Genomic DNA, 13,938 nt, shown 5'->3' with positions numbered 1-13,938 from the left:
ACAAGGCAGAAGAGAAAGAGCTTGTTGTAAATCCTAGAGGGGATGTTCTTTTACCATTCCCCATTGCCTCCTGTTTAAAGTCCAAACTCATTTGTTTAGAATTGATTACGGAAACTTTTGGAAAATCTCAATAAGTAAAAAGGGGGAGGGAGGAAGAGAAAGAGGTAACTACTATCAGTCTAGACTTTTTCCTTTCCTTCCTGCTGTCTCTGTAATCATCTAAAACAGAATGAACAACACTTAGTGTTACAAAGTGTGCTTTTCTTATAATAGGAGGTCATGAACGTCTTTCCAAAAAATAGTTTTGAATTTTCAGGCAGCTGCATCTGTTAATAGTATGATTTCTTCCACGTCTTCAGTGGTTGTAAGGTCTTTACCGTCATGAGAGTAAATAGTAACTATTATATCTCCATGGTGTTATTTTTCATATTTAACTCTGATTCATCAAAAATATATCTTGGTGGGGCTTCCCTGGTGGCACAGTGGCTGAGAGTCCGCCTGCCGATGCAGGGGACACAGGTTCGTGCCCCGATCCGGGAAGATCCCACATGCCGCGGAGCGGCTGGGCCCGTGAGCCATGGCCGCTGAGCCTGCGCGTCCAGAGCCTGTGCTCCGCAACGGGAGAGGCCGCAACAGTGAGAGGCCCGCGTACCGCAAAAAAAACCAAAAAACAAAAAATATATCTTGGTGTAGTGTATGAAGCAAAGCTCTAACTTGATTTATTTCCCCCCCTGTAGCCAGTTTTCATGATATAATTGTTGAAAATCCTTTAATGTCCATTAGTTTGGACATTTCTTTATTAAATAAAATATTACATTCTGATAGGTGCCAGGGCCTCTTTCAGGACTATCTGGTCTGTTGTGCTGATTGTTCTCTTGACTATTAGACTAGTATATACCGTTTTAATAATGGTAGTTCTATAATGTTGTCAGTGGCAGAGAAAATCCCCTTCCTTACACTGATTTTTCAAACAATTTCTTAGCTATTTGATCCGTTTACTCCTTCATGTGAAATTTATTCTGTTTTCTTTTTTTCTTTTTTTTCATCATGTGAAATTTAGAATCAGTTGGTTAAGTTTTAAAATCTCATTCTTAATTTGGCTCAAATTGCTTTAAACCTTTATATTAACTTGAGGAAAATTAATATTATACTATTTAGTCTCTCCAGTCGGGACCTTGATACAATTTTCTGTTTTTAGACTTTCTCTCTTAGTGGGTTTTTGTCATTTACTCCATATAAGTTCTATGTATTTCTTGCTAGGATTATGTCTAGGTATTTTTTTTTTTAGCATTTTTAAAATTGCTGTTGTGAATGAGAACATGGAAAATTTTTCCATATGTCTTTTCATTTGCTTTGCTGGAATAGAATTAAGCTGTTTTCTTCTCTTAATTCTGGTATAATCCAGCCACTTTGCTGAGCAACTTCTTGTTGATTCTGTGGTGTTTTAGTTCATTCTTTCGAGTGTTCCAGAAGCAAATAAGTGCCCTTTTGCTTTCCAGAGCTACACCTCTCTGTCTGTGTTAAGTCTGGGTCCTTGTCATGGAGCTCCTTGTGGGTAGGTGCCCACCTCACCTCTGTCTCCCCCAAAAGTGCCAAGCACACAGTGGGTGCTCAGTAAGTGTCCTTTGAATGAGGGTGAAGGAACCATAGGCCAAGGAGGTCATCCTTGGTCTTGGGTGGCAGGCCCACAATGGGTCATTCTGATTCAGGGTTTGCATCTCAGCCTTATCAGAAAGTTGGGGGCTTTGGACCCCAGGGCGTCTGATGCAGGCCCCTCAATAGGGACCTGAAGCCAATTGTCTCCTTCCATCCAGAGGGGCAGGGGTGGCTGGTTTCCCTGGGGAGACCCCATTTGGGGCAGAAGGGGCTTAAGAAGAGGACCCAGCAGAGACTGTGGTCTCCTCAGCAAGTCTTGCTCTCCCTCCAGGCCACCCTAGGGGTCCCCTTCCCAGGCCTGGAACACTCTTTCTAAGGAAAGGTCACTCACCTCGGTCTCAGCCCCTCTCCCATGGATCCAAAGCTAGGAAAATGACAACTGGTTCTAGTTCTCCCTTTATTTCTATAGCCTATCTAATTGCCCACATCTATTAGAATTCTGTTCTTTAATTAAAAACATAGGTAATATTAATACATTCACAAGGTTCAAACATGAGAGCAACCTAAAAGGCATACAATGAAATGCCTCACTCCACCTCTTCCCTGCCCCATCCTGTAAATACTTTTATTAATTTGTATCCTTTCAAGGTTTCTTTATTCAGATGCAATCAAATATGAATATATTCTTATTTTTTTCCATTCTTACACAAAAAGCAGCATCCTATAATGCACTTTTGTGTTATTTTTGGCTGCACTGGGTCTTCGTTGCTGCACGCGGGCTTTCTCTAGTTGCAGCGAGCGGGGGCTACTCTTCATTGTGGTGCACTTGCATCTCATTGCGGTGGCTTCTCTTGTTGCGGGGAATGGGCTCTAGGCACACAGGCTTCAGTAGTTGTGGTGTGCGGGCTCTAGGGCGCACGGGCTTTAGTAGTTGTGGCACGCAGGCTCAGTAGTTGTGGCGCCCAGGCTTAGTTGCTCCACGGCATGTGGGATCTTCCCGACCCAGGGATTGAACCCGTGTCCCCTGCTTTGGCAGGCAGATTCTTAACCACTGCGCCACCAGGAGAGGTCCCCTATAATACACTTCTACACCTTGATTTTTTTACTTAAAATATACATTGTCATAATTGAACACATTCTATGGTAGTCACTGTTCTAACCTTTTATATATATTAACTCATCGAATCCTCCTAATACTCCTATTATCATCCTTATTTTGCCAGAGAGATTTTTCCATATAATGAACTTTCTCAGTTTTTTTCAGCTGCATAGTACTCCATTGTACAGGTGCATTGTAATTTATGTAAGTCATTGCCTAGTGATGGGCACTTAGGTTGTTTCTATTCTTTGCTATTATGGACTGTGTTACGTTGTACAAATGTTATTTTTTATGTATGGAGATAGAGCTGCCGAAAAGATATCTAGAAGGGAGGGTGCTGGGTCAAAGGATAAATACATTTGTAATTTTGATGAATACTGCCAAATTGCCCTCTGTAGAGTTATTCATTCCTTTCATAATTGCTTAACATTTCTCATTAGTAATGTCTAATTAGGGAGCACTAATATTTCAGGCAATTATAATCATAGTCTTTTAAAAAAACATTCATGTAGGGCTTACCTCATTTGATCCTCTCCAGCACTCCCATATGAGGTAGGAATTATCCCTATTTTACAGGTAAGAAAACTGAGGTGCAGAGAGGTTAAATGACCTGCCAAGGAAGGGCACAGAGCTGAGGTCAGATCCACATCTGCGCAGCTTTTTTCTCTGCTCCACCTGCCACTTACCACAGCCACTGGTCCTGCCTCTGGGTGATGTGGGTCTCTGTTACTTAGATCTGATTTCCTGAGGCTGGAGGAGCTCCAGGCTCATGACCCAGTGGCAACCCCCATCCCACTTTCCACACACTTTTCTGTCTCCAGAAAAGCTTTGCTAGCGTGGCATAAGTCTCCTGTGTTTGAGCAGGAGGGTCGAGCCCTGGGACCTTACCACCTTGGGTGACTTGGGAAGGTTGAGAGCTGGCAAAGCTGAGGGACTAGTACCTGGTTTCAAGATTTTAGAATTGGGTCGGCCAGCAGGCTCTCTGGGACAAGTTGATCTCAGTAATTCAAGCCAAAGTGGCCCCAGCTAAAATCCTTTCTCCTGGCCTCAGGTGGGCTAACTTATTATTTTCATTCCTGGTGAGAGTAAATTACAGCAGTATTTCTAGGGAAGTAACTAATATTTTTCCTGGTAATATTTGAAGAAGCAGCACTGCAGTGTTTCAGAGCATGGACTCTGAGCCAGGCTGCTTGGGTTTTTATATTAGTTTCCTGTTGCTGCTGTAACATTTACCACCAATTTAGGGACCTAAACCATTAGAGATATATCGTTTTGTACCTCTGGAGGTCAGAAGTCTGAAATGGGTCTCACTGAGCTAAAATCAAGACGTCAGTAGGGCTGTGTTCCTTCTAGAGGCTCTTGAGGAGAATCCATTGTCTTGCCTTTTCCAGCTTCTAGAGGCTGCCTGCGTTCTGTATTTCATGATCCCCTTCCGTCTTCAAAACCAGCAGGGTAGTGTCACTGTGACCTCTACTTCCATCATCACCTCTCCCTTCTCTCACTCTCCTGCCTCCTGCCTCTTTCCTTTATGAGGACTCTTGTGCTTACATTGGGTCCACCCAGATAATCCAGGATAATCTCCCCATCTCAAGATCCTTAATGTAATCACACCTGTCAAGTCTCTTTTGCCATGTAAGGTACCATATTCAGGTTCCAGGAATTAGTACTTGGATGGGGGCCATTATTCTGCCTACTACAATTTGCACCTAGACTCTACCGCTTACTAATTGTGTGACCTTGGACAAGTTATTGTACCTCTTGCTCAGTTTCCCCATCCTTAAAATAGGGATAATAATAATCCCCACTCCATAGGATTGTTAGAAGGATTAAATGAGTTGATATTTGTCAAATGCTCATAATAGGGTCTGACACATAGTAAATGCTATGGAAGTGTCTGCTGGCTAAAATATATTAAATAGATAAAAATATACATACTCTTTGATCTAGCAATCCTATTATTTTGTAATGTATTTCATAGAAACAAAAGGATGCATGCATTAGGCTACAGAAAGCATTGTGCATATTGGGGAAAAATGCACAAACAGGAAATCACTGGAATGTCCATTAACAGGATGAATGAATCAGTGTGGTCCATCTGGAATGTAAAGAAGCTATTAACGAGAATACATCAGATCCATACTTGTAGACCTAGAGGAGTGTCCTGAACAAAAGTTCAATTAAAGGAGGAAGTTGCAAAGGTTTAGCATGTTCTTATTTTTTTTTAAGAACATCAACCTGCCCAAAAGTGTTGTAGATATTTGAGCCAATTATTTAAACTCTGAATGTCTTGGTTTCTTTATCTGTGAAATGAGGATAATAGTAATTCTCCCTTAAGAAACTCAACGGAGGATTAAGTGGAATGAAATGTATCAAGTCCTTAGAATTCTGCTAGCAGCAGCATAATCTGCATATCTATGTAAAGCTGTTTGAATAGAGAGAGGTGTGAAGGATGCACCCAGGGTGCTCACCTGGTTGCCTCCCGAAGTGGGGAAAGGAAATTCGGAAAGGCTGGGAAGAGATGATTAACTTTCTTGTTGTACGTCTTTGCATTGTTTCATGGATGGAGGCTAGCTATTATTACTTTAGTAACTTTTGATGTTCTAATACGTTTTATTGGTAGTTTGGATACTATCACCATAACTACAAACACTGAATTGAGAAAAGCACGAACGTAGGAACATACCATGATTCAAAGTTTTGTAATTTTTGAAGGGGAATTTAATAACAAATATAAAGAGAAAAAAAGCAGGCGAGCCCTAAATCAGGCCAGCCCTATGTGTCCGCAGCATCTACTGCCGAGGCTGCTCCAAGCCGCTGTGCTGCTCGTGCGCGCTCCTGGATAGGGGCCACAGCGAGCTCAAGTGCGACATCAGGACGGAGATCCAGCAGCGGCAGGAGGAGCTGGACGTCATGACCCAGGACCTGCAGGAGCAGGACCGCGCCTTTGGCGCGGCGCAGGCGCAAATGACCTCGGCCATCAGCCAGCTGGGCCGCATGCGCGCGGACACCGAGGAGCAGATCCGCGCGGGCGTGCGTCAGGTGGTGGAGCACGTGCTAGATCAGGAGCGTCAACTGCTGGAGGAGGTGAATGCAGGGTACCAGCGCAATTACGAAGAGATAGCAGGCCAACTGGGCCGCCTGGATGCTGTGCTGCAGCGCATCCGTACGGGCAGCATGCTTGTGCAGAGGATGAAGCTCTATGCTTCCGACCAGGAGGTGCTGGACATGCACGGCTTCCTGCGTCAGGCACTCCACCAGCTGCGCCAGGAGGAGCCCCAGAGCCTGCGAGCTGCTGTGCGCACGGACAGCTTCGACGAATTCAAGGTGCGCCTGCAGGATCTCGTCTCTCGTATCACCCAGGGCACAGGTAAGCCACCCTCATGGCTGGCCTGTTTATCGTTTAAGGGCTTGGGCCTTGCCACTGTCCCTTGGGAAAGGCGGGGTAGAGAAGATCAGTTCCGTATGACAGAAAAGGAAACTGGGGTTTTTATTGTCTCTTGGGTTTGATCACATCATAGGTTACAGGGTGCAGGATAAATCTGGGGGAGAGGAGGCACTGACAGGAGGCTGAAGCCACCCAGGGGGGTCACGTTTGACTGATTAACAAGGTCCTGTGGATTAGCTGCGATCTTGTGACCCTAGAGGAAGTTAAGAAACGACAAAGCTGAGAACCAGACCCTGTATCATTTTAGCCCCAGAGGGACCAACCACTTTAGGAGGTTCTCTTAAGCCACCTGTATCCAGCAACAGAGAAGTTAACTTGAACATGAGGTATGGGCAGAGGAGCTGAAAACCACTCCCCCTGTCCCCTGTGGTTGGGTGCTTACCCAGAACCATGCTAGGGCTCCGTGGAGGAGACCTTTTTCCCTGGGATGGCCCGCCATCTGGACCAGCTGCCAACCTTTATGGGCCCTGCCTTGTACTGGGCACTTGGGAAGTATGGAGACAGCACACCAGTTCCTGACCTGGAGTTGTCCAGTCCAACTGGGAGACAAGGTTGGGTGGGGCCCATGACATAGCTGAGGAATGAGACAGTGCTTGGCTCTGCAATACAAATCCAGGAGTTGCAGCACCTTTATAGGAGCTGGAGATATCAGGGGGGTTCCAAGAGACACAGGGGGTACACTAGAGGGTCTCCAGGGTGGGGAGGCTTTAATGGCTCTTTGGCAAGATCTCTAGGCTGGACTCTGAGGTCTGGTCAGCTGGTGTGAGGATGCCCTTACTGGGTAAGGGGAGGGAGGCTACAGAATCTGAGAGTTCTCAGGTAGGTGCCAGTGATGGAGACCTTGCTCACTCCTGCCCTTGGAGATAGTGGACGTGGGCTTATAACAGTGCAATACTAGAGTGAGCATGGACTTAGCCTTCTCCACCTAGGTGGTGACTGTTACCCATGTACAGGAAATGACCTGCATAGAGTTTAAACAGCTTGCCTTGGGTGTTGTAACCAGGAAGTGGCAGAGAAAGGAGTTATTTTATTCTGAAGCATGAGAGATTTAGATTTAATAAAAACAGGGTGCAGGTCAGAAGAGTATCACGGAGCTCTCACTATGCAGAGAAATCAGCGAGCAGTAAACGGTGTTAGGATTGTCCATGCTTTGCCTTGGTGGTAGCCCCAAGATGGAGAGAGCTGTGCTTGGGGTTTGGAGCCAAAGGCAAGCACTCTCTAGTGCTACCTTTCTCTTCCTTCTGGCTGAGTTCATGCCCATTATAGTCAGGGAGCTTTCTTTCCAATTACAGCCCCTCCATGGAGCTTCCCCAGTGCTGCCAGAGGCCCTGGAGAATGGGTCTCCAGGAAAAGCAACGGGAATGTTTCCTTTGTCACTGTCCTGAGACAGGATGCTTCTCACCAGGGATGTCTCTGACCTGCCTGTGACCTTCTCTGTGTTCTCCAGATGCAGCTATTAACAGGAGAGCCAGCCCAGAAGCTGCCCGCACTCCCAGAGACACTTTTGACGTTGACCCGGTGAGATGGGCTTGAGGTCTGAAGGGGATGTGGTATGTCCTGCCGGTCAGGTGGGTTGGGAGTTCCCCTGTGTAAGGAAGGAAACTGAGTCTTGCTCTCCCTGTGTCTGCAGGCAGTAGAGGAGAGAGAGCACCTGAGAGAGGGACAGCAAGGACCTGGACTGGAGCCTTCAGTGGGAGGGAACAAAGGGCGGGCTGGCTGGCTGGCTCTGGGCTCCTAAATGCCAAAGTAGCTCTTGATGGGTTCAGGAGGGGTTAGGCCCAGGGATGGACAGGAGATAAAGGCGGTGGTCGCTGGTAGGCAGGCCCTTGATAGATGCGGCAGATGACCCTCCCCTCCGTGTGCCCCACCCCAGGTATGTGGACCTTCCCCTCGTCTCCGCCCACACATGGATCTTGGAGACAAATGGAGAATGGGGCCAGGAGTCCGACAGTGATCACAGCAGCCTGGGTTCTATCGGTGTGATTTCAGGGCCAGCATAGTTCCAAGGACCATAGTTTTCAGGGTTTGGAAGTGCCCACACTCCCTCTAATGTTGGCATTACCTCTGCAGCACCCCTGACCTGTGGCTGTCCAGCTATCATGCACACCCTCCAGGGACAGGAAGCTCACTCATTCTTGAGGCAGCCACCCCCATCGCTGGACTGCTCTTAGTGTGCGTCCCTGGGTGGAAATGCAGCGGCATCCCTTTAGCCTGTCCTCTTGGGTGCTTGCATGCATGGCTCCTCTCTGCCAGGATAAGCTTCTTCAGTTTCTTCTTGGACTGGGCATCTGGTCTGCTCCCCATCCTGGTCATGCAGGTGTACGTGCCTGTTGAGGATCTGGGCCCAGGACTGACTGGTCCTCCATGGAGAGCAAGTCTTAGGGTGAGGGTGTTCAGCCTTTCTAGCTTTGCCATGGCATGGCCTATAGGAGAGAGAGGTTGCTGTACGCTGAGGCAATCAGGAGAGGCTTCCTGTTAGGAGGCAGAACTTAGGATCTGAGAGTTTCAAAGCTAGGAGATATCTTGGATTCTGACCTTCTCTTGTACAGAGGATGAAGCTAAGGCTCCCAGAGAGGGTGTGACTTAACCTGAGGCCACACAGCAAGCTAGGGGCAGGACTTGAAGCCACTTCCTAACTGCCTTGGGTACTGCATTCCCATATACCCATATACAAAAGTAAAAAACACCAGGGGGGAACCTCCCTGGTGGTCCAGTGGTAAAGACTCCACACTTCCACTACAGGGGGGGTGCAAGTTTGATCCCTGGTTGGGGGACTAAGATTGCATGTGCCTCACAGCACACCCTAAAAAAATAAATAAAAATAAAATAAGATGGTGCATTAAAAAAATAATAAAACAACGATAAAAATAAATAAAATAAAACAAAAACCATTAAAAAAATAAATAAAACAAAAAAACACCAGGGGAGTTCTCTGGTGATCTAGTGGTTAGGATTCCAGGCTTTCACTGCCGTGACCTGGGTTCAACATCCCGCGAGCCACATGGTACAGCCAAAAAAAAAAAGTTAAAAAAGGACATTTGAGCCCATTTTTTTTAACATGAAAAAACACATTTTATTGCGCTTAAGTTATAAGAAAATAAAATTTCTAAGTGAATCAAACCATAGACACAATCCCTTTAAAGGTTGTTTTCCTCCATCATGTCAGGTTGTTACATAACTAAAATTAACCAACTTGAATCTGATTGTTTTAAATCAGACTATAAATAAAACAAACCAAAAAATAAACCAGAAGAGGGAAAAAAAGATCACCTAGGATAGTGGTAAACCACTTTCACGGTTCAGCGTGAGTTGTGGCTCTTGGAGAATGAGGCAAACCATTTGACTTTTTCATTCATTTTGCTTGTTTGCGTGCGACGCCTTTGCTACAAAAACTGGATAGTTTCTGCTTTATCAGTTACTCAGAGCAATAAAACTGTAACAGTTGTTTTCCCAAATACTGTAAAACACTAAGACTGACCAGCAACTTCATTTTGTTTTATATATTTTTAAAATATTTTGCGAGTTTTATTACGTATGTTCATCCATTCACCACAGCCCTCAAAAAGAAAAGTTTCTCTGCAGAACAGGCGGCAACAGCTCTGTTCCAAGGAATGTGTTTTAATTTTTGCCCAGATAAAAGAAAATAAGCTTTGTACACACACTCAATTCTTTACTTGCAGGCATACTTCACTCCTTATTTTCTGAAACTCTCCCATTCTCAGCCTCATAGAGGCACAGATGGTTCAAGTTTCAGTTCGCCCATTTTTTGGATAAGCAATACGATCACATGGTCAGAAACAAAAACCTAAAAGTAATAACGTCTCTCTCCCACCTTGTCCCCTGTCTGTCCAGTTCTTATACCCATATTCCTATCTTTATTAATTTTTACATATCCTTCCAAAATTTCTTTATGTAATTACAAGCAAATATGACTATATATATTTGCTTTCCTTTTTTTTTTTTTTGTACAAAAGTGGCATGCTACCACATATACATAGTATTGTGCCCTAGGCATAATAGTATTTGGGAATTCTTTTTTATTTATTTATTTTATTTTATTTTATTTTTTTTGGCTGCATTGGGTCTTCATTGCTGCGTGTGGGCTTTTCTCTGGTTGCGGCGAGCGGGGGCTACTCTTCATGGCAGTGCACGGGCTTCTCATTGCAGTGGCTTCTCTTGTTGCGGAGCACGGGCTCTAGGGCGCGGGCTTCAGTAGTTGTGGCGCACGGGCTTAGTTGCTCCACGGCATGTGGGATCTTCCCGAACCAGGGCTCAAACCCGTGTCCCCTGCATTGGCAAGCGGATTCTTAACTACTGTGTCACCAGGGAAGCCCCAGTATTTGGGAATTCTTACCTTATCAGTAGACAGGGAGCTTCCTGATGCCTTTTTGCATCTGCACAGGGGTCCACTGGTGGATGTAGCATGTTTATTTTTAGCTGACTCCTTGGCTATTTAGGTTGTTTTGGCATTACAAACAGTGCTAGAATGAAAAATGTCCCCAAAGAAATCATATGAATGATAGTTGGAAGTGCCCTGGGTCCACAGAGTGCACTGTCTTCCAGGTGCCAGTTGCTGGTTAATGAACAGCAAGAGAGCCCGTACTCTTGTGTGAATAAGGTCTAGGCGTTTTGCCAGGTCTTGTCTTGTGACCTCTCACTACCAGCTACTAAGCAGTTTGAACTTGGAGCCTCAGAAGAATCCTCTTCCTGAAAAGTCTCTTGCTTTCACTTTGGTAATAGGCTTGGGGGTGAGGGTGGATAGAGCTGGGGAATGGAAGTGGGTCACATACCACGCGTGCAAAGGACAGGTGTGGCCGCTTGAGGGTGGCAGGCATGGTCTGGTTGTGCCAGAAGAAAGGCAACACTTGGACCCACATTCCTGCCTTAGGAGGCAGGAACTGGGCTCCTTGGGCCAACACTCATCCCTCTTGAAACTGCTGGTGTACTTTCATCGCCACCCTGTGCCTGTAGGCAGAAAGGACGAAAAACACCAACAGGCTTAACTAGGAGCACGTGGGTGGGACAGTGGCTCGGACATTTTCCCTCTATTTCTCACAGGCTCTTTTTGCAATGACGTCACAATACAATGGAGAAAAAAATAAATTGTTTTAAAACTGTAAAACAACTATAAATCAGGCATCATGATTTTTTTTCTTAACTGAGCCCTCATGTGTGTCCCCTGCTTCATTAACATTGCAGGGGGTGTCAGGGAGGATGGGACAGAGGTGGAGAGGAGCCCAGCCCTGTCTTGGGGGAGTTCACAGCCCAGGTGGAAAGAGGTTCTCTTACATGCCAGCAGTTTGCAGAGACACACATGAAGGACAGACCAGGACCTTTTCAACTCTTTCATTTTTAATGGTGATCAAATACATACAACATAAAATTTGCCTAGAAGTGGAATTGCTGGATCATGTACTAATTCTGTTTTTCATTTTTGAGGAACCACCATACGGTTTTCCGTAGTGGCTGCGTCATCACCGACAGTGCACAGCGGTTCCAACTTCTCTACATTTCTCATTCACACTTTGTTTTTAATAGTGGCCGTCTTAATGAATGTGAAGAGTGGTTTAAACTTTTTTGACCACCACCCACTGTAAAAAATATAGTTTACATCTAACCTACAGGGTATACACATGCACATACCTGTAGCTAAAACAGAAGTTTTGCAAAACAAATTACGCTTATAAACATGGGAGGTACTCTAATTTTCTGTTCTGTACTATTCTATGTAATACAAAAAAATGCTAGTCGTGACATTGCTTTCATGATCCCCTCGTGGGTCACAACTGTAGCTTGCAGAACACTGGCACAGGGAGTGCTGTGGAGATTGTGTACTTTCCCTAGAGGCCTGGGAGAATATGACCTGGGAGATCATCCCCTCGCCCCTTCCCACACACAGGTGCGCTCTCTGATCCGGCTCTCCTCCCCTTCTGTAAAGATGTTGAGAAGAAGAAACCCGGGAAACAAGGAGGAGAGAAGGAAATCAGTCCATTATAGCCAATGATTTGGGAGCCCACATCTCACATGAAAGCACTCGATGTCAAGAAGAGCCCCACCTCAGGGTCCCGGTCCCCAGCACATGGCCTGTCGTGCGGGGCTTTCCCTGCCTTCCCCAGCCTGGGCTCGGCCAGGTAATCCCTGCTGTTCACCCCGTGAGGGTGGGCCTGACCATGTCGCCCACCACATGGGAGGGACAGAGCTTGTCCTGAGGAAGGCACATCCCTGGCCTCATCCTCGTACAGCCCAGTGCCTGGCTTTTCTCTGCTCAACCCAGAGCCCCCTCCAGCTGTGTGGGAATCCCCTTCCTTCACTGGGTGGGCCGACCGCAGGCTCCTGATGGGTGGTCATCCGCTGAGCGCACAGGGCCTGTGAGGTGCCAAGGGGTCAGGATTGCAGGCAGGAGTGGCAGGCCAGGGCCCCTGGATTGAGCCCCGGAGGCTGGGCCTCCCCTTTCGGAGGGACACTCCCCACGTCACCCACTTGGTTTCAGCAAAAGGTCCGGCTTATTCTTCAGTGTCACACGGTAGAGAAAGATGGTGCAGAGGGATGTTAAAGGATACAGTGGGTGCAGGAAGGGAACTTGCATTTCAAAAACACGATTCAAGCTCTGGTCCAGGCCCTTATTAGGTATGTGACCTTAGGAAATCACTTCACCTCTTTGTGCCTTGGTTTCCTTCTCTGTAGATAGGCAATAATCGTAATATAGTACCATCCTCTTTTTTTTAACGATAATTTTATTGTAAAATTCACATAAGAAAATTCACCATTTTAACTATTTTAAAGTGTACAATCCAGTGACATTTAGTACACTCACGGTCTGGTACAACCATCCCACCTCTAGTTCCAGAGTACTTTCATTACCACAAAAGGAAACCCAGTACCCATGAAGCAGTCACTCCTCACTTCCTCTCCCCCAGCCCCTGGCAACCACCAATCTGCTGTCTCCGTGCATTGGCACCTCTGAATATTTCACATAAATGGAATCATACAGTATGTATTCTTCTGTGGCTGGCTTTTCACTTAGCCTGATGTGTTCAAGGTTCATCCACGTTGTGTGTGTCGGAACTTTATTCCTTTTTATGGCTGGATAATATTCCCCTGAATGGCTGTCCCACATTTTGTTTATCCATTCATCAGCTGATGGACGTTTGGGTTGTTTCCACCTTTTGGCTATTGTGAACAGGTGACAGGGAGGCCAGTGTCAGCTCAGTGGAAGGATTTCCTCCCTGTTATGATTTTGCAGCTGGAGACGAACTGCTTCCATTAGTAGTGAGCACTTTGTCCCTGGAGTTGTCTAGGCTGGGCCTGTTGTCACACGAGCCTTGAATTGTTGGGCAGTGTGATCCCTGAGGTCATCTTTCAGCCCCGTTAGGATGCACAGGCATTGAAGTGGTCCCTGGATGCCAGCACCTCAGGGTCACAAGAGAGTGAAGTCATGGAGGCTGTGGGGAGGATTTCTGGTCCCCAGTAGGCTCTGGGCTTTGGACTGGGCAGCCTGCACCTGTTTCTGGGTGAGGCCTTGGGGACTGGGCTGACCCCAGGCCTGGGGACCTGGCCCTTGTCCTGCTGCCTGGTCGTTTCTGACTACCCTCATTTCCTGACTTTGCAGCCAGAGGAGGCGCAGAGGGCCCAGGTGCAGGCCCCAGGATTGACTGTGGTACAGCCGGTGCCAGGGGCACACCCTGTGCCAGTGTACGCCTACTCCATCAAAGACCCCTCCTGCAGAGAGGTAAGGTTCTCCCCCGCCCTCCCCTCCCCTCCCGAGGGCCCAGATCCTCCTAGGCGGTAAGAGGTGGAG

At 46.6% G+C, this 13,938-nt stretch overlaps 1 protein-coding gene across 8 annotated transcripts in view; it reads left to right on the top strand.

Moving 5' to 3' along the window:
• The window catches only part of PML (PML nuclear body scaffold), a 44,503-nt gene that overhangs the window by 14,714 nt on the left and 15,851 nt on the right, over positions 1-13,938 (top strand). For all 8 annotated transcript variants that reach the window (XM_030875010.3, XM_060294006.1, XM_030875014.2 and 5 more), the window contains exons 3-5: positions 5,482-6,062; positions 7,588-7,658; positions 13,750-13,869. In XM_030875010.3, coding sequence (XP_030730870.1) covers positions 5,482-6,062; positions 7,588-7,658; positions 13,750-13,869 — 772 coding nt within the window. The remainder of the gene's footprint in view (positions 1-5,481; positions 6,063-7,587; positions 7,659-13,749; positions 13,870-13,938) is intronic.

This window comes from Globicephala melas, chromosome 2 (genome assembly GCF_963455315.2).
Source record: "Globicephala melas chromosome 2, mGloMel1.2, whole genome shotgun sequence".
NCBI classification, from domain to species: domain Eukaryota; kingdom Metazoa; phylum Chordata; class Mammalia; order Artiodactyla; family Delphinidae; genus Globicephala; species Globicephala melas.
This window is presented reverse-complemented; position numbering and strand designations above follow the sequence as displayed.